Raw genomic sequence first — 19,637 nt, 5'->3', positions numbered from 1 at the left:
CTTTTCTGTTTAACATTTCGTCCCCAGCATCCCCCCCCACACACACCACCACCACACACACACACTTCTTTTCCTAACAGGAGATGGTGAGACTCAATGCTATCATTCTTTGATTCTGTTTGAATCTGGCCGCGTGTGAGCAGGAAAAGGAGCCCAACGTGCTTCCTGAGTGGTCCGGGGAGGAAACGCTGTCATAAGCAAGGAGTATGTGGTTAAAAATAACCCTGGTATATAAACCCAGAGCAGAATCCCACTCACTCTCAAACTCTCTCTGCCTCCCGCTCTGGCTGGAAGTCCCATGCTGCTTCTGCGCTCTGCATCCAGATTGTGTTTTCCATGGAAGCTCTGCACGCAGCCAAAGGCGCGTAGCAGATGTCTCAGAATCCTTTCCATAGAGAAAGAAAATGTACACATTTGTGACATTTGTTATGTTAATACTGTAGAGCAGTCAGTCACAGTGAAATCCCGATCAGGAAGATCAGAATTCTAAATATTGACCCCCTTATGCGGACTAAGTTATGAGTAAATATAACATTAAATGTTTACTTGACTACATTTGAATGAAAAGTTGAGTGATATAGGGTTAGGGAATGTCAGCACGAATGGGAACAAGCTCTTCCTTTAGGTGCATGATGTACTTGCGCTTAACTTATTGAATTGTGAAATGTTATTTTGAATTGCCCAATGTCACTATTGTGTAAATGTTTCTCAAAAACAGCTTTGGTTCTGTGGAATTGTTGCTAATCCACACACTTTCCCATATATTGCTCACATGACAGTTCCTGTCATGTGCACCTCTTAACCCTGATTGCCCCTCTAAAGGTTACCTGTAGCTAAATTAAATTAAGAGATTTCATCTCCTAAGAGTGATGCTCTCAGGTAAATACATGAGGAGCATTTTAACATAAATACATTCCATCTAGGGGGCTGCACTGATACCTCCCTGCTTGCTACTGAAACCAAAGTTACGCTATCTGTTTCAATCTCCCTTCATTTCTTGAACAATGAATGCATCTTCCTGAATGGTATCGTACTCACTGTCATAGTTATATAAGAACATTATCTAACTGGACCTTATCATTCCTGATCTTAATTTTGGTTCACATAATCCTAGACACCAAAGTTTTGACATCTTGTGTGTGTGTAAGCAGGTCAACTGTGGTTGTGTCTTTGTTGGATATCTAGGCCTATTTGACCCTGCTAAGATAGTGCTGTAGTTTATGGACACTGTTTGAACGTATTGCCCCCTATGACAGTTCAGAATGTTAGATGTAGACAGTGTGTGTTTTAGAGTTTGGATGAGGAAATGGTGTGTGGGGACAGGGCCAGGGGCTCACTATAACCAGTTGTATGTCCACTCATTCCACGCTTCTCTCCAATACTAGAATTCACACTTGTGACGCATGTTCCAAAGAACTGGCAGAAAAAGCGAAATAAGGAATAATCAGCAAGTCAAGGTGAAATGTGTTTTGGCCTTAACAGTCATTGTGGTATGTTTAATGGTTTCAATACAGCAGTTTTTAAAAACAATTGTCAATACTTGTAATTGGGGCCGTTATTAAAGTCTACAAGATCGCCTAACGCAAGCTACAGTTTGATGATTCTGGTGAAGGAGGGAGCCCAAAAATGGCCAGAAACTCTCAACTGTTGTGGGTGGCGTATCTCAAAATGAACGAAACTGATGCTCCTGAATGAGATGCAAATTTCACACGTCTGCATTTCAAAAAACGGCTTCAACACCCGTTATTTACACCTGAATAGGATACTAAATAGCGCCAAAATTCCAAGTTTTGAAACTGTTAAGTACCGTGAAAAGAGTTTCAGACGACCCTGGCGCCTGGGAGCCGCGTGCGTTTAGACAAGCCTGCTGCGCAAGAACAATAGAGTCACCCTTTTACAGTAGGCCTAATGATAATGACTGAGGGAGATGTGCGGCAAGCAGGTGTAAATGCCTCTCAGCGCCACTATCTCTCCCAAACAGTTTTAATCTGCTCAGTATCACGCACAACACTAGGCAATTGAAGATATTGGACATCATAGTGCCTGTATACAATTTCAAGCTTATTTCAAAACGATCATTTTGGAACTTTGTCTTAAGGGTACAGCTTACATTACGCAATGTAATGGTTGTCTACTGTATGTTCCATTGCTAGTGTAACCTACAACTTCCAACTGTAGAGGGTGCAGCCCCCTTTTTTTTTTACATAGGCGGAGCTATTGGCCACATGCGTCACCGTTTAGGAGGGAGGATCCAGTGCTTTATAGGCTTGTACGATCGACCGTGAGTGAGAGAGAGGCAGAGCGCAAAAGCTCTTCGAACTTAAAGAGGGACCCTTTATAAACGGCTATATTTACTTATCCTAGACGTATTTCCTGGACTTGCACTATTGGTCGAGCTACGGTATTTAGAAAGTCGAGAGGACCTCCTACCATTCAAACTTGTTCATGTCTATGAAGCGCAACTTTGTAGTAACAGTCTGCTAGGCGCACACATTTGAGTGTGACAAGGTGATCATAGGCTTTTGCACATTAAATACACAACTGTTTATCGCATCAAACGATGGCCTTATCCGATGTAATGCTGCCGTCTTTTTCAACATTCTCAAATCAGAGGGAAAAATGTTGGGATAATGTAAGTATGACATATTTACAACACCTTAAAAGTTTGACAGTGATACATTTCTGCTTTGCTTTCAACGTACTATATGGTGTCTAATGGCCTCTCTAACTTTACTTTGCAGAGATGGAAAAGCGAAATTGACAAACCAATATCTCCCAGCTGTTCAATGCTAGAGATGGTACAGAACATTGACAGTCACGGCAGAAAGGACGACGAGGATCTGAGTAATTACTTGGATTTGGATTTTATACTCGCCAACACAACTGCAGCGGATAGCGTGGCGCCGATTGGAACAGGTGCGGAATATATGGGCTCAGCTGACCCAAGCACCATGTATACGACGGGTAACACCATGACAACCTATCCATCAGCGGAACACAGCACACCGCCTCCACCGTACAGTACCAGTCTCATGACTGAACTGCACAGCGACAGTAATTATTGCATTACGCGCGGCACTGGCATACATGGAAGATTTTATGTGAACTCCACGGCCTTTCCCAAGCAGGACATACTTGATAACATTAAAATTGAACCATCTATGGACGGTTACGGGCCAGTCTTTGGCATTGCTCCTCAGAACTGCCCAAAAATCAAGCAAGAAGGAAATGTTTCTTGCATGATGTCCTTTGAGCAGCCACGGGTTGCCATCTCCCCGCGCGCAACAAGCACCATGACACCGCCGCTTAGCCCAGATGACCAAGGCAACTCAGACATCCAGACACCGATGTGTCACTCCATGAGCTTCCCCCAGAAGTACCACTCCTCGCCGTCGTACCCACACCTTCCTCCATCTCAAGCTGCCCAGATGCAGCTTTCATATCACGGTGCGCACCAGTTTGGCATGTACGAAAAGGGCCTGAACATGCAGCCAAATCCGCAGAGGGTATTGCTTACACCCCCGTCATCTCCACTTGAGCTACTGGAGTCTAAGCCCAAGAGAGGACGGCGCACCTGGCCACGGAAGCGGACAGCGACACACACCTGTACCTTTGCTGGCTGCGGAAAAACTTACACCAAAAGCTCACATCTTAAAGCGCACCACCGAACTCACACTGGTAAGAGTTTCAATCTTATTTTAGTTGACTTATTTGATCTTAGTTGGGGGGGGGGGACAATTGGTGGGGAAAACAATATATTAATGACCATGACGTACCGAATGTAGACTAAATATTGTGTTTTAACTTTTGAAGAAAGCTTTAGCAGTGCAAATGTTGACATCTCCTTCGTTCATTGTCTACACAGGTGAAAAGCCTTACCATTGCAGCTGGGAGGGTTGCGGATGGAAATTCGCTCGTTCTGATGAACTCACTCGCCATTACCGCAAACACACCGGTCACCGTCCCTTTCAGTGCCATCTGTGCGAGCGAGCCTTCTCGAGGTCTGACCACCTGGCCCTTCACATGAAGAGGCACATGTGAACCTTGTAAGGCCTTGAGGGCCGGGGAAATCATAGGATGTATTTTCGACTTTTCGATTCTTTGTTGTTTTTATTTAATTTGTTCTTCACGACCAAAGCTTTTTATATTGATAAAAGTTTAGTGATATTATTTCGTAATAATGTAGCTGGTACTACCTTGGTTGTATATGAAAGCTTTAGAAAAGCTTCATTAGATATTTGTTTTTGGGCAGACAGGCCAATAAGGGGCTGGCCCTACTGCTCTTCTTCAAAACTGGAGTGCTGTTGGACACAAAAGTGCCTTTCTATTGCGACTGTATGCTACTGTAAAACTTTCCATAGTCAAACTGCCAGGTCAGCCAAAATAGTGGAGACAAAATTATGCCTAAGTGAAATGTACCTGTGTGAGCAAAGACAATGTTTTGTTATTTAAACTGCCTCATTGTTTTGAATGGCCTGAATAGCATAGTCAACTGTGTTCTTAATTTAAAATCACTTAGCTGAAAATTGTCTTCCTTGAGTGCAACTGCTGGGTCCAGCCCCCGTGTACACTATCAGGGCTTGATGTCCTGTGTATCTTTATTTTTTACTGAAATTTATATGGACTTGTATATGAATTTTATACTGTAAATTGTGTATTTATTGTAAATATTAAAAAAACAAAACATAAAATACTTGATTCATGTGGATATTTCCTGAGTTTTCACAATGACACAATGATTGTACAAGGTTAGTCAACAAAGTAGTTCCTTTTCTAGAAACGTGTTCACACATTGTCCTTACATGAACCACATCCACCCCCTGAATATCAACTTAGACTTGAAATAAATGCAGAAGCACAGGCCTGAAAAGGACACAGGTAAACTGCATCTATTTGAGTAACTGAGGACCAGTCTATACACCCGCTGCTGAACTCAATAGACATGGTATCACCATTTACACAATTATGTTTTCCAGCTGCAAAACACACCAGGCCAGACGCTTGTGGGCTCAGACTATAAATACAAACAGTACATTTCCATAATTACAGAGAGGGAGTGGGGAGACGTCTGGACAGAGGGGCCTAGCAGCCCTCGTCAAGCAGCCCATAGACTCCCACTTCTGATGGGTAGAAATTACAGTTAAACATCAAAGGGGCCTTAATACTACAATTACACAGGCAACAGAACCATAGCTGCAATTTCAAACATTCAAAGACCACATATTCCTAGGCAGTGTAGTGTCTTCTGCCATGTCTCCCATGCCAATGAAGTGGACTGTAGAAAACCAATACATCACTATAAGGAGTACATCCATATTGACATGAAATACTGAGTGGATTGGGTACATAACACATTTGTGAAAATGTGGTTGTACACTTATAATAAGTGTTTCCCCTCAGTTGTGTAAATTACTATAAAAAGTTAAACAAGCTCAATTAAACCACACCTTCCATCATGTGGTGCCACTCAGTCACCCAGACTTTATTACATACTACTCTATTCAAGAGAAAATGTTTTGAATATGTTTCAAATTCCAAATTCAGCAGACTACTGGGGCAAGAGAAGATAGCCAGTTATCATTCCAGTTCAACTGTGTCAATCATTTAACAATTCATGTAAAGTATCCAAAAAAAAAAAGAAGAAGAAGAAGCTGAAAAAAAAGAATTTGTGAAATGCAAATTTAACCTTCTCATTTGACTTGTCTGCCCGTTTTAGTAACTTTCAGTTGTGAAAGCAGTGTGTGTGTAGTGCGGGGGTGTGCCTGCACGTGTGTCCATCTACCTATAATGAGCCAGAAACTATCCAGGAATGTTACACTTGCTTTTATTATATTAAAAGATATACATAGTATGTATCACATATTGAAGTAAGTTCCAAAACCTGAAAGAATATTTATAATCATATATGGTATGTACTATTACATATGACATGTTGGATCTCAATAAATAAGGCAGACATTGTGTACCAGTCAATGAAGCTCCATGTAGGCCCCACATTTCCAGTCAACCATTCACATTGGAAGAGCAAGCTACACACAGTATGCCTTGAATATGCTCCACACGCAAAGTTTTAAAAGCATCTTGGGTCAATACAATGATATAATGACATAGAAGCAACAGTCTATAAGGCATCTGAACCCACAATATATGCATCGGATTGTGGGAATGATTCAACTTTGAGCACAACTGATATGATGGTAGTTGTGAGGCTTTGACAGGTGACATTAGTCCAAGTACAGCTGCCTTTGGGAGCATCAAGCACAGAGTACACAGGTAGCTACATCAAGCACACACAATCTTTAGTCTGTTGTAACAGTATTAGTCAAAACAAATAGGTTTGTATCCCTATGGATGAGGGTACACTGGTGTAGTACCCTATAGAAACCTCTAAGAGTTGTAAGGTTGCCACTGTAAGACATGAACAACACATGTTTTTTGTCAGCTAACATGTAAGGCCAGTCAGACCACTGGAATATCCTGGCAAGGAAGACAGACATGATTCTTCAAATAGCATTTATGATAGCCACACAAGCCTTTCTGGAAGATGAAACAAGGCCCCAAATGTTTGCAGTTTGCTCTGGTATTGGACTACGGGGCAGTTGTGATAGTGTTTTATTGCTATGCACACAACAAACAAATTGAGTGGAAACTGCGAAGCATAACCATTTTGCGCCGAAAAATACCCAAATTAATGCTAAATTTGATAGTAAAGCAAAGGGATTTCTTCAAAATAAAAATGATAAAAGCCGAGAAGGCATCAAAAGGTTGTCGTTCTAAGGGCTTTACACCTTTATCAATAAGCCATGGCTTGATAAGGAGTATTAAAACATGTCCAAAGCATGTGTATTATAAATCACACAGCTCCAAATCTAAATAACACTTACAAAGTTGAAAATTCTAGTTTTGGGAAAATATATCTTTACCAACTGAAAGATAGATACGAGGGAACGTATAGATACAACAAGAATTTAAAGATAGTAAAAACTGAAAATGTAATCAAACAATAACTGTACTTTCATTTTTGATTCCCTGACCCAAAATAAGATTTGCACCAGAAATCTGGAATTCATAAGTGTCAGACCTCAAAGATCGGATGAACTTCCAGGAGAAGAGCTGTTGAAGGTTACAATAGTGCATTCACAGATACTTCATAAACTACAGATGCCTTTTGTATATAAATAATAAAATGAAATAAAATAGATTAAAAAAGCAGATCTCTTTACAACAAAGGGTAAAGCATAGACATGTCTTCAAAGCTTTCCCCACCTAAACCCATGGAGCACGATACAGGCTCTCCACTGGTGATGGATTAAGTCACTTCAAAATATTGGGCTTAGCCCAGGCTTAAATCAGGCAGAAAAATTGTCTTCATTGTACTTCATTACAGTTGCAACGCAATGTGGATGAGAAACACGAAAGCTGCAGAACCTATGAACTGAGGCTTTGGTGAATAAAGAAGAGTTTTGATGAAAGGTTTGTCCACAATTCTTTAGGGTGTACATCAAAGCCTCCATCCGAGCTAGTCTCAGAGAGGAAAGGCTAGAGTTTGGCTGTAGAGATAATAGCTAGGGCCCATTCTTTCATTGTAGAAGTGTTGTTCTTTCATGTGTCATCATCTCAGTGTTAAGGAGCTGACATTCACCTTTAGTGAGGGTAGAGCTGACCCAGGAAGTGAGTGCATCGTAGATGAGTGGTCAGACACTGGGCATGTCTGCCTTGCTGAGGGCGATGGCCAGGTCGAGGTCTTGCTGTTCCTGGAGGCGGAGTCTCCTCAGTCTCTCCTGCTCCTCCCGCTCACTCTCCCGCTTGGCCCACTCTAGCTGGTCGCTCTCATTTCCAAACTAGAGGACAGCAAAGAGACATTGGTCAGCGTGCTGGCAAGCAGGTTGGACAGATTCACTCCAAGCCAGCCGCTAACACAAACACAACAAACCAAAAAAACGAATCTTATGTGCTTCTGCAAGTCGTGAATAATGTAGAATTTGATTGAATAAAGTTTATATTGCATAGTCATTGGATAAAAAACTAATGCATTTTCAACAAACAAACACAATTTCAGGGAATCGAATAAAAAATAGGGAGGGTTTGAATTTCAATATAATTCAAAGCAAAGCAGCATGACAAATCACATACGATGTACCTGAGGTCGTACTGGTTTTACAGCAATGTGTTGAACTTGCCATTCTGCTATGAGTGATTACTTAGCTGAACACGCCATTGGACTTAGTGTATGGAATGGATCCACCTGATTGGTGGATCTCAAACAGCAGTTCTCACCAATCATAGTGCTGTCATTCTGGATACGTTCCTTGCATGCAAATAACAATATACAAAAGGTCACCACACCAACAAGTAACCTTACCTCGACTTTTTCAGATCCTGGGAATAAAAACAAACGTTCTATAATACAAAACTAGACATAGACAATGTACAAATGTCTACACATATTTCCCCAAAAGAGAATACACAAAGGGCCAAACTGCCATGCAGCTGATAGTCCTGAGAGCATTGTGGCAGTGGGAAGAGCAATAAAACAGCAGAGATGGAAAGACAGAATTAACATGCAAGTTGATTTAAGGTTAGACTTTCTGTTCCATCTATTAAACCAGCTTATGAGACAATTTCTACATTTGACAATATTGCGTATGCCAGATACTGTGACTTTTAACTTTCCTTCTTACTGCAAATAACGACACAGGGAAAGGTCAGAGACAAGATAGAAAGCAATCCGCATTTGCGGCCATGCTGACGAAGGTATGGAGATGTGAGGATGGACAAGGTCTGCCCTGAGACACAATCCCTGTGCAGACTTGTGCAGATGTATAGTACAAAGGAGTGCAATAAGCATGGACACCAAAAGAAACCCCCGTCAACATTCATTCAAAGGCCCACAAAGGTCCGTGAGCTGAAGACCCTACCACAGTCGGACATGGTACAATCCAAGTACTTTTTTTTTCGGGTACAATTGGGAAACAGAACAGTAGCAACGTATACTGTCACGACAGGCTCAGCCGTCTGGGTTGACAGAATGAAGAGCAGCAATCCAAAGCCATAGCGCAGAAGCCAGACACAAGGCCACTGTTATCTACCGTGGGATGCAATCGCTAGGAGCAGAAAGCAACAACAGCAGCAACAACAACAACTGGATGAAAGCGGTAACCAGCACTTCCACTTACAGAGCCTACATCTGCAAACCCGCCAGAGGTGTCTTTCATAGCAGCGCCAAAAGCGAATGCATCTTTGCTGCTTGTTGAGTCTCCAGAAGCCATTTTACTCTGACTACGTTCGGTACAGTGGACCGGCTCCCTTGGGTTGTCCAAGGCAGCCAGCCCGAGCAGGTTTGCATGACTACGTTTACCTGGAGAGGGTTCAGAGAGGAACATGGAGTATTGTCAGTATCTGACGCTCAAAAATGTCGTCAGGTGCCTCCCTGCCTCACCAACCAGGGTAAATGAGGAAGGGTGCTATACTCAAAACTCAAAAAGCAGGGACGTCCTGGTGGCTAACCTGGTAGGACTGTCACCACAGAGGCTAAGTCCTTACCTCAGAGGCCCAGGTTTGATCCCAGTCCGGGCTATTTACTGCATGTCATGCCCTCTATCTCCCCTGCCTTTCCTGTCTCTTTACATACTGTCACTATCAAAATAACGCAGAAATGGTTAAAAGTATTTGTAACAAAATACAGAAAAACTCAAACAAAAGCAGAAAAGCTAACCCTAAACCCGCAGTTGGAGAATTCAAGAGAGTTGTGAAAGCTGCAGGAAAAGGGCAACCAGCACACACAGGCACCCGTGGGAAAGCAATAATGGTTGGCTTACCAAACAAAAAGGTGCTAACCACAATGTTGATGAAACTGTCTCACATTTGGATCCTGATATGTATCCTTTGAGCAACAGGTGTGGGCCTCATGCAAAGTTCAACTAAAACTTCAGCACTACTGCTGTAGACTTCATTGACTGAATGACCGTATCTGCCAAGATGCTCTGGTTCCGAGCAGTACAACCTGTAAATACTTCCTGTGAGATACGAGAGGAGGGACTGTTTGACCACATGGGAAGCACGGTTGCTGTGTGTGTGTGAGTGTGTGTGCGTGGTGGTGGGGTGAACTGAAGATCACACCAGAGAAAAGGTGGCATAGCTAGGTCACACAAGTTGCAAGAGTTGTGTGGGTGGGAGTTTTCACACTTGCAAGCGCACATGAACACATCAACAAAAGACATTGTGGTGTGCCGCATGTGCACAATGTCACTAAAAAGGCAGCGTAACAGTTCAGTGGCAGTACACTGGCTACCTTTTTGAGTGCTGACTTTTATCGTGACCGTGCTGTCAGTACTGATTCAAAAGTATGAACTACAATAACCAGCATCACCTGAGGAAAAAACTATTCATTCAGTACACTGAACAGTCAACAATCTGCACCCGTACTTCAGGCCTGGGTTATCTGTACCAACAGCTTTCCTGTTTACGACTTCAAGAAGAAGATGAAGAAACTGATGGCTCTGCCCCCTTGCAAGGCTAGCGAGGGTGGAGTAAAGGGGAAGTACTTTCATACAGCGTACTAACAAAAACAACATTGAACTTTAATAAGACAGTGTGCCACCCAGAAATGAGTTCTCCAAAAACGCTGACTCAACCAGCAGTTTTTTTTTCTGACGGTTTCAACCAGCAAGAGTGACTGAGGTCTGTAAAAGTGAAATTAAATACACATGATGAAGAGTGAATTCAAAAACAGTTTCTATTCAAGCTTTGTTTTTTTAATGGAAACTCCATAGTCAATGCATGTAGTCATTTTGGAGCTTGGAGAAAAGGTATGTTAAGTGTTTCATCCACAATCGAAATGAGATTTACTTCACTGAGCAGGCACACACACAAGCACATCATCTGGCCTTACCATAGGGAGGAGCTGGCCTGTTAGGTACGTTCTTCTTTGGTGGCAGCATAGGATTGTCTGGCTTCTGAAATAGAACATCACACGACAACCTATTCCTCCCGAACAAAACTTTAGTGCTAGAATGTAGTATGTATACTGGTCATCAAGATGCTTCATGACATCATTAAAGAGGAAATCCACAGGGAATCAGTTGAAAATATTGCTGTTTGGCATCACAATATTTTCGTATCGGAGGGCCAAGAACTCACCTTGGACATTTGACTGAAGTCAGCAAAACCCCCCTTGGCTGCGTACGAGCCGCCACCAAACGCGTCGCCCGACCCAAAGCCGTCTGAAACAAAACACGGCACAATGAAACATTTATGGGAACGTCTAGCGTCAATGAAGGCTTGGCCTCAAGCATACATTCAAATCCATCATCATACTTTGCTCATTCCAAAAGAGCTTAGGCTCTATTTTCAGAAGGAGGCGTACTGTTTGTGGCTAGGCCGCTTCATTTACCACGATTTTTCCGAAACCTGAAAAGTTGAAGTACTGTTATAGTCTGACGTGTGCATCTGATTAACTCATTAAAGCCGTCAGTCGGGGTACTGTTGAAGTACTGTGGTGAGCTTGTTTTTACACATTGTGGTATGCCTTTGGACTTACTGAATACATTGCCAACTGTGCAGGGGCACCAGTGGAAAAAAAATGAACCATTGTAACTAAATATGTTTGTTGTGAGGGAGACCATAAAGAGTAGCATTCATGAGTGTTACGCTACGCGGCAAGTTCGTTTGGCGTTAAGAAGCTGGGCTCCCTCCCACACTCAGCTCTGTGTTCCCGCGGAGGCTGCTAGATTCAGCAGTGCGTAGGAGGACCCTTGCCCCTAATTTAAAACAACTTCCTCCCGCGAATGAAGCATGTACCAGTTCAATACCAGGCAGAGAACAGGGGACAGAGGCAGAGTTGAACTGGTTAAGGCAGTGATGGCAGTGTGTTCTGGACCTATGGACCCACATCGTTTCTGTTATGTTTGGCCCCCAGTGAGCCTCCTGTTTTTCCAGGGGGTTATTTTTAGTTGGCCAGCAGTTAAATGCGTAGGTAGCCTGCTTAAAATAGAAGGTTCACCACAGGAAAATATGAAGCCACAGTGAGAAAAATAGTATGTCACCGCTCATGCCCCTCCTCCTCCAAAACAGAAATAAATCTAAATGTCACCATGGTTACCTTGAATGACTGTATTTATTGAGAGGTTTTGCAGAATTTGCCAAAAGATTATAATTTTCTAAAAACTGTAAATGAACCTGGGTAACAACACTTTTTATAGATGCAACCCCAATGAGGCCACATCCAAACATATGTTTTGGCATGAAATTTAAACGATTTCAGACTAGGATTGGCAGTCACACAACAATCACATTTATTTCTAAGAACGGCCTGAATCTGCTTTGACTATTGTAAGTGAGCGTGATATTATTAAAGTTTATTTACTTAAGAAAAGCTTTTGTTACAGTACCTGAGTCCTTTGGTTTTGGGCTGGGACTGTTGGAAGGGAAGGGGTCACTACTACCAAATGCGCCAGGCTGGGGAAAAAAACAATCACACATATTTGTCTTTATTCTGTTCCATATTTTCAATGAATAATAGGCAAAATGCACTTAAAAGAATTGTCTTTAGACCTTGGCAGGGGGAATGGGCTTTTTTTTGAAGGGGTCCGATGATGCAAACGGATCTGCCTTTTTGAAGAAGTCTTCTGACGAACTCCCTTTAAAGGGGTCAGTCTCTTTGAAGGGATCCCCCCCAAATGGATCTGCGTACAGAGAAGGGTCCAACAGTCTTACATTAAAGTCCAAGTCATCATCTGAAACACTGGCTTTGCATTAGATGCGTAAGATTACGTGTATGCCCTATAGAAGGCCACGCATGTGATAAACATCACAAATTGGAACAAGTATCCCATACGTAACCGCCAAGTCTTTCCACTGAGAACTCCCTACACCGTTGTAGTGAGTTCCCCTTTGCTTTTATCTCTCCTTTAGGAATGTAAAAATGAAACATTTGGACTTAAAGCATCACCTATGAAGGGATCCGACTTGAAGGGGTCTTCAGTTTGGAAAGGGTCAGGCTGAGGCTCCCTGGGGTTGCTGTTGAACATGGCTACCTTGGACTTAAAGGGGTCCTCCTGGGGAAATCATTTTCCAGCAGTTGATCCCCAAAAAGAATAGCCACATATTGAAAAAGTATCTAGACTTTAAATGATGAATTTACTTTAAAATGGAGGTCAACATGAAATTTTGAGGAAGTCTGATATATAACACCGCAAAAGAAAACAAATACAAAGATATCTAAAGCATTTATAGTCGGAAGCATATTGGAATACACCTTTGCAAAGCTAGACCTGGCAAGATTTGACCTTTCTCTCCTTAAAGCTGCTTAAACTCAAGTCACAAGTCACCAGATTTACCATTGGGTTTAGGTCAGGGCTATATCCTGTATGATTTTACCATGGTTCCGAAGCCTCCGTTCTCCTTCTCGGTGAATCCCTCGCTCATGTCGGCCAGGTTGGTCATGCTGCCTCCGTTGGTGCCGTTAATAGCGCTGTTGTACTGCTCAATGCTCTTGCTCACCTCCTGCTGACTGTCCTGGATCTGAGACAACTTGCTGCGAGCCTAAGGCAACAAACCACACATACACATGAATGCATGCACTGAGACTAAACAACACTAGCTCGCATGGACAGTGTAGGCCAGGCCTCTGCTAAATGCCATTTGCTTGACCAGTGTGTGCACCATTTGTAAAATGTCTGAGGACAATATGGATTCCTATATGGAAACAGTGTCATTCATAAAAATAGAAATAAATATAAAAAAAGCATCCAAAACGTTTTTTGCACCTGATTGATCTCGTCCTGGGTGGCTTTGAGGGACTTGACGATGCTGTCCAGCTGGACGCGGCCGGCCAGCAGGCTCTGCTCCAGCTGGCCCTCCTCCTGCTGCAGCCGACTCAGGTCTGACCGGGTCCGGCTCAGCTCCGCTTCCTGGCTCTGCAGGTCCGTCTCCTGGGACTGAATCTGAGTCTGGAGCGACGAGATCTGTGGGCGAGAGGGGGGGAAGGAGGGGGAAAGAGGGAAGACAGACGAACGGGGAGGTGTGGGGGGGCGTAAAGTAAGAGAAAAGAACACAAGGGGTAGGGGCGAATGTTATTGGTCCCAGAGGCTGGACGCTGACCATGTGAGACTCGTCCTGGCACTTCTGCTGGACGTCGTTGAGCATGCCCTCTAGCTTGGACCTCTGCTGATCCATCTCCTCCAGCCTCTCCTGGGCATCCTGCTTCTGGGACTCCAGGTCCTGCAGACTGCTGCTCTCCCTGTCCAGGTCATCCTGCATCTCCTGAGGACGCATACACGCACGCACACGAGCACACACACAAGGACAAAGACATCAGTAAACTTGGGTCCGTTTTTTGGAAAGACTAGCAAATTTGCACAAAGGCTCGCTCACCTGAACCTCGTTGTTCTTCTGTCGGATGGCGTCCTCCTTGTCTCGGATCTCTTGCTCCAGAGAGTATTTCTCCCTGCAGGACGCCACAGGAAGGCAGGGATGAGGGACCGAGCAAGGTGCAGGAAGTGAGCTCAATCCCCATGTTAGACCTTATTTTCCTGTCCTTCTTCAGCCCGCCCCCCCCACTACCACCACCCTCCCCCCCCCCTCTTCCTACAAGGAAGAACACAAGGAAGGGGCCTTCTATTGGTGGAAGGGGCAGACTGGAGGGCTCACCTCTGCAGCTGAGCTATTTCCTGGCTGAGTTCGTCCAGCTCTTTTACGCCCGTCAGGTCCCCTGAGCCAGTGGAGCTGGAGCTGTCCTGGGGGGGGAGGGGGAGGGGGGACGGGGGGAGAAGTCAGTCAGTCAAAGGGGCAGAAGACCTTCTCCACAGATGTGATGATACACGCACCAATCACGCATTCAAAAGGCCAACAGAATATGAAAAACTCATAGAAATAATTCCCAAACCTTTGTCATATGGCATGCATTTCCATGACATAAAAGTGATACATTTCAATGAAGCATTTCTCTGGAAAATCAATTCATCAATCAGACAGCTCTCAAGACAACTATATTATTGCGAACCACCTGGTGGCAGTGTTGAGTTAAATACTGCGTCTTGGCTGAAGACAGATTGACTTAGAATGATAGAGCAGACATGATGTGTGTACAGCAAAACCAGGCGCTGCACAGGATAGAGACGACGGCCCGGAAACAAACCAAACGAATTAAACGGCGACAGCACACCAGAACATCACAGCGGCACGCAGGGCCAGCTACTCACTCTGCGTAGGTTAGCATAGGCAGCGATGTCAGGTCCCAGAGCAGTCATGAAGCCGGCAAAGCTCTGAGAATCGGGACCGAGAGAGAGAGACAGAGCTAAGAGCAGGAGGCAGGAGCCGCATGGCGAACAACCAACAGTACCTCAGCGTGGGGAGACTCGAGACTTGAAGAGAGAAAGTGGCAAAAGGGCGCCGAGACTCACGGGCCCGGCTGCGGACGCGGCACTCCTCTCCGAGGGGGGGATCATGTCTGGGGTGATGGTCTGGGGGGGGTCCAGGCCCTTGGTCACTTTCTGCTGGATCAGGTACATGGCCAGGGAGAACTGCTCCCTGGACAGCTTGCCGACCTGCTGGGTGTCAGCCAGGCTCCTGGGGACCACAGGAACCATCTGTAGACACTTCAGCAGCACTGGGTGGCACAGCTGTCAAAAGGCTGAATACGAGCCTAAATAGTATTTGTCGTCCCCCTACTGGAGAGACCTGAGAATGCCTTTATTAGTGACATTCTACTGGGACAGGCCTTCATCCATTGCACCATGCTAATATAGCTAAAGACTGAACTGTGTTCAGTGATCGTCTGGGTTATGATGTTTGGTTGGGAATAATCCCCATGATTCCTTATTTCTTCATCCATGTCTCATTCGTACACTGGGCTCACCATATCTGAGCCAGTGTCGTCTGAGGCAGGCTGGATTGCATGAAGATCTCGATGACCTCTGTGCCTGTGACCAGGCCGTCCATGTCGCTGTCCGTTTTCAGGAAGATGTCGTCATATCGCCCTCTGTCTGCCACTGGGACAACCCAGTTCACGGTGGGCTAACATGCAGGAGGGGAAATTCCAAACATTTAAGAAAGGAGAGACAGAGATATAAAAGAGAACAGAAACATAAATGTGTTCTTTTGTGGGTGCTGGGACCGAGGGCTTAAACCAGGTGTATGAGAAATATGCAGTATTGTCGCCCCAAAACAGACGCATCTAAAATAGGTACAAAGTTTGATGATGTAACAGTGCAAGTGCAGCTGGTCAGGAAGTAGCATATTTTAACACAAAATGTCCATATGATGAATTGCGTCATAAAGCTATGCATGTTTATAAAAAAGGAATCATGCAGTGGCAAAAACTTGTGTTTGTCCTCTTCTTGTGGACAAGACTTACCCCCTGCTACATCTCTTTAAGTAAAGAAATACAGTGTAAGAGAAGGAGTGAGATTCAGTGTCCAACAGATAGTGTGCCAAGTATTATGTCTACAACGGAACTGTGATACCACATTTTATAACTGCTAATCTCACATCCACTCAAATCTTTAAAAGGTTGTCAGTATTTGGCCATAACAGCTTGTGTACCTTTCAATTAAGCCAGACACCGCGCTAAAAATAAATTATTGGATATAAATCCCCACGGCGACAATAGTAGATGAACGTGGAAAGAAAATCTTGAGGCTAAAAGGCGAAGCTGGGCATGTGGTTGGACGGGTCTAAAGAGAAGAGGGACAAGGCAGGTTTACTCACCTGTGCCCTTAACCAACAACCCAGAAGAACAGGGGACCACATTCTTTACAACGTGCCCTGGCATGACTAACGACAGCATGCCACACAAACAAAAATATGCCATCCTTTTGTCTCATTCAAACAATGAGAAGGCAAGAGGAAGCTGCAGTAAGAGGCCTAACAGGGAGGTTGACTACAGGCCAGTAGCTACAGAGCAGGTCTTACCTGTGAGGCAGCTTTGAACGAGTGTTTGGGGGAGAGGCTCGTGTTGATGGGGGCCACGCTGCCCAAGGACGGCGTGGAGCGCAGGGTCTCTTTGAGGGGAGGGGAGCCCATCAGGCCAGTCAGAACGGGCAGCACAGCCACGGCACCAGGCAGTGCCCCGGCAGACTTCTTCCTCTTAGATGGAGGGATGAGGGAGGCGGGTAGAGCGGTGGGGGTGGTCTCGTTCTCCATGGCACGGTACACCAGGTGCATGGCCTGAAGAACACGAGTGGGGGGAGTTACATTGTCATTGTGCACGTTTTGACTGGAGACGTTAACTGGAAACGCATTCATACACTTAATGACAGAGATTGTAATGACCTGAGATTCAAACTTGTCAACTTACCACTGAAAACTCATCTCTGTCCAACTGGCCATCTTTGTCTACATCACTAAGGTCCCAAATCTACACGTATAAAAAAAGAGTCAAGGAAGAGGTTAACAGTAGCCCTCGTGTAACAAGACAGGACTAGTTTTAGGATGCTTACCCTTCCTAAAACATCCAGAGGTAGTTTGGAGTTGATCAAAACCGGCTTGACTTTATCACCCGAGAGCAGACCATTGACTGGTGAAAGGCTGTCAAATATGCCATCGAACTTCCCTTTTTCCTCAGGCTGGAGGGGGAAATATGTTACAGACTGAGTGTGCTAGTTAACAGATGATGCATTGTTAATGTACGTATGTATAATTAATCCTCACCCTGACAGCCCACTGAGAGTCAGCAGAAGGAGATATGCTCAGCGACGTGCTCAACGACGTGCTTAACGGTGTGCTCAGCAGTGGACTGTTTGCATCTTTCTAGAAAACAATTCACATGCCATATCACAAAAAACGATCTGCAACAGGGTGTATCATCGAAGAATCTCAAATCTGCCAGAGGAGACAGACAATATGCTATCCATATTAAAGATCCCACGATAAGAACAAAGACATCTTCATACAAGTGTGTGGAGTGGTTTCAACACTTACAAATTTAGGTGCAGCCAGTGTCTGGTTGAGATTATTAAGACTGATGTCATTTCCTCCTTGAGCGGACGCCACTAACCTCAGAGCAATGAAAAAACCCTGAGAACAAGGAAGTGAAGGCCTAATCAATACTTCATGTTGGGAAGCAAACTGAAAAAGCTAGAAAAAAATACAACACAGCAGAATTTGTTCACCCGCTTATCCAAGAAGCCCTTTCTCTCTGGGTCGGCCAAATCCCAAATCTACACAGAGGAGTATCATTATTGATCAGATGAAATTAACATGTCAACAACTCATTGGCTAAGGTTGATATCCTGACAGTATTGATACCTTCACTGTACTGGTTGGAGATACAGGTTTTACAGGAAAACAAGGTGTACCTGGAAAATTACAGTGTGTGTTTATGTTCCTTACCTTGCCCAAGGTGCTATCTGACAGGCCAGACTTTTTCAGGAACTGAGCAGCATCAGCTGCTCTGATTTTTCCAGTGTTTCCTGGGTCAACCTACGAGATTGAAATAAGAACGCTTATGTTGTTATGCCTCACGTTACAGTCCAGTTTATTTATATTTTAAAAAGAAACACCCCACAAGGTATATTACCTGTCTGTAATAGTTCTCGTAAGCGGAGTTTCCACTCGATAACTGTACAAAGAGTATGCATATGGGTCGAGTTGAAATACATAGATGCGCTCTCTAAACTGGCTACAGTAGCTAGCTAAGTTAGCTGGCTGGTTAAATACACTTGGGTTGAAAACTAAATATATAGAATGGAGAGGGACACTTAACCTCAAAGGTTATTTAACAGGCATTCGTGATCGGACTTTTTCTATGTCAGCTTTACAATAAAGTTAACCGATTGACAAACTAAGAACACAAAATATTGGGAATCGGTGCATCGGCTTGCTGGCTAGCTACCGCGTTAGCTAAATCAGACAACACAACTGAGCTTGCTAAATGGTCTACATCTTCCCCTTCGTTACCACTTTTGACTGAAGAGGGTTGCCATGTGTGACCTTCCTATGCAAAGTGAATTAAAGATAGCCTAAACTCACGAAACTAACTTAGATTTAGGGCGTTAACTCAAGTATTTGAAGTTACCTGGCTGAGAGTCATGAGCGCCGCCATATTTCCTGCTGTCACGGGAGCGCGCACACCACTTAACTGACACGAGCCTAAACTTGACAGCTGTCAGTGCACAGCTCAGGACGAACGCTGCTCTTCAATGAATTTCATAAATTCATAAAAAAAGTGGTTCGTTTTCCAAGTCAGTTCCCAGCTAATGTGAATTCGAGTTATGAATGAGCTTACCTTCCTGTGTTACGAGCTTCCTTACCTTAATCACCGTGAAAAATCTGAGCGTTTATATCTTGATTTATCAGTTTACTGACCCAGTTTGGTCTCGACCTGTCCGTATACCTGCTCTTTGACTAGCCTTGATAAACCACATATCCCCATGCAACCCATATCTCTAACCAGTTTACCCCTTTTGGAAACCCCATTGCTCTGTCTGCCCAGTTATTAACCCCACCAGCCTGACCACGCCTGTTACCAATAAACAGGGTTTATGATTGTCTGGTAGGTGGCATTTAACTCTGCATATTGAGACACCTATCAACTCGGCAGAAAACTTCCCTCTGTATGCCTGCGCCTCTCCATTGGTAAACCTTGCCCGGGGGGCCTAATGTGCTGGGACTGCCACTGCCCTTAGGGGCCTACTTCA

General features: G+C 44.2%; 2 protein-coding genes across 6 annotated transcripts; one reads left to right on the top strand and one right to left on the bottom strand.

The window, feature by feature from the left end:
• Positions 1-2,279: 2,279 nt before the first annotated feature.
• klf2b (Kruppel-like factor 2b) lies at positions 2,280-4,698 on the top strand. Its single transcript, XM_047026856.1, has 3 exons — positions 2,280-2,632; positions 2,742-3,678; positions 3,866-4,698. The coding sequence occupies exons 1-3, from the start codon at positions 2,561-2,563 to the stop codon at positions 4,039-4,041; spliced, it is 1,185 nt and encodes a 394-aa protein (XP_046882812.1). The 5' UTR covers positions 2,280-2,560; the 3' UTR covers positions 4,042-4,698.
• LOC124472167 (epidermal growth factor receptor substrate 15-like 1) lies at positions 4,101-19,074 on the bottom strand. 5 transcript variants are annotated; one of them, XM_047026853.1, is made up of 25 exons: positions 19,016-19,074; positions 18,518-18,559; positions 18,331-18,420; positions 18,111-18,158; positions 17,920-18,015; positions 17,650-17,748; positions 17,439-17,564; positions 17,297-17,356; positions 16,912-17,166; positions 15,857-16,014; positions 15,402-15,567; positions 15,201-15,263; positions 14,650-14,735; positions 14,374-14,446; positions 14,101-14,262; positions 13,767-13,964; positions 13,378-13,542; positions 12,950-13,055; positions 12,553-12,683; positions 12,390-12,456; positions 11,140-11,222; positions 10,892-10,955; positions 9,177-9,358; positions 8,363-8,379; positions 7,735-7,841 (listed from the first exon to the last, which is right to left on the bottom strand). In XM_047026853.1, the coding sequence occupies exons 1-25, from the start codon at positions 19,040-19,042 to the stop codon at positions 7,817-7,819; spliced, it is 2,589 nt and encodes an 862-aa protein (XP_046882809.1). In that variant the 5' UTR covers positions 19,043-19,074; the 3' UTR covers positions 7,735-7,816. The 5 variants fall into 5 exon arrangements, with proteins under 5 accessions (XP_046882810.1, XP_046882807.1, XP_046882811.1 ...); XM_047026854.1 differs by having other exon boundaries at positions 4,101-8,379; XM_047026851.1 differs by lacking the exon at positions 8,363-8,379 and having other exon boundaries at positions 4,101-7,841.
• Between the last annotated feature and the right edge of the window lie 563 nt (positions 19,075-19,637).

This window comes from Hypomesus transpacificus, chromosome 10 (assembly GCF_021917145.1).
Source record: "Hypomesus transpacificus isolate Combined female chromosome 10, fHypTra1, whole genome shotgun sequence".
Lineage (NCBI taxonomy): Eukaryota > Metazoa > Chordata > Actinopteri > Osmeriformes > Osmeridae > Hypomesus > Hypomesus transpacificus.
Note: the sequence above shows the minus strand (reverse complement) of the source record. Positions and strands in the feature narration are given on the sequence as shown.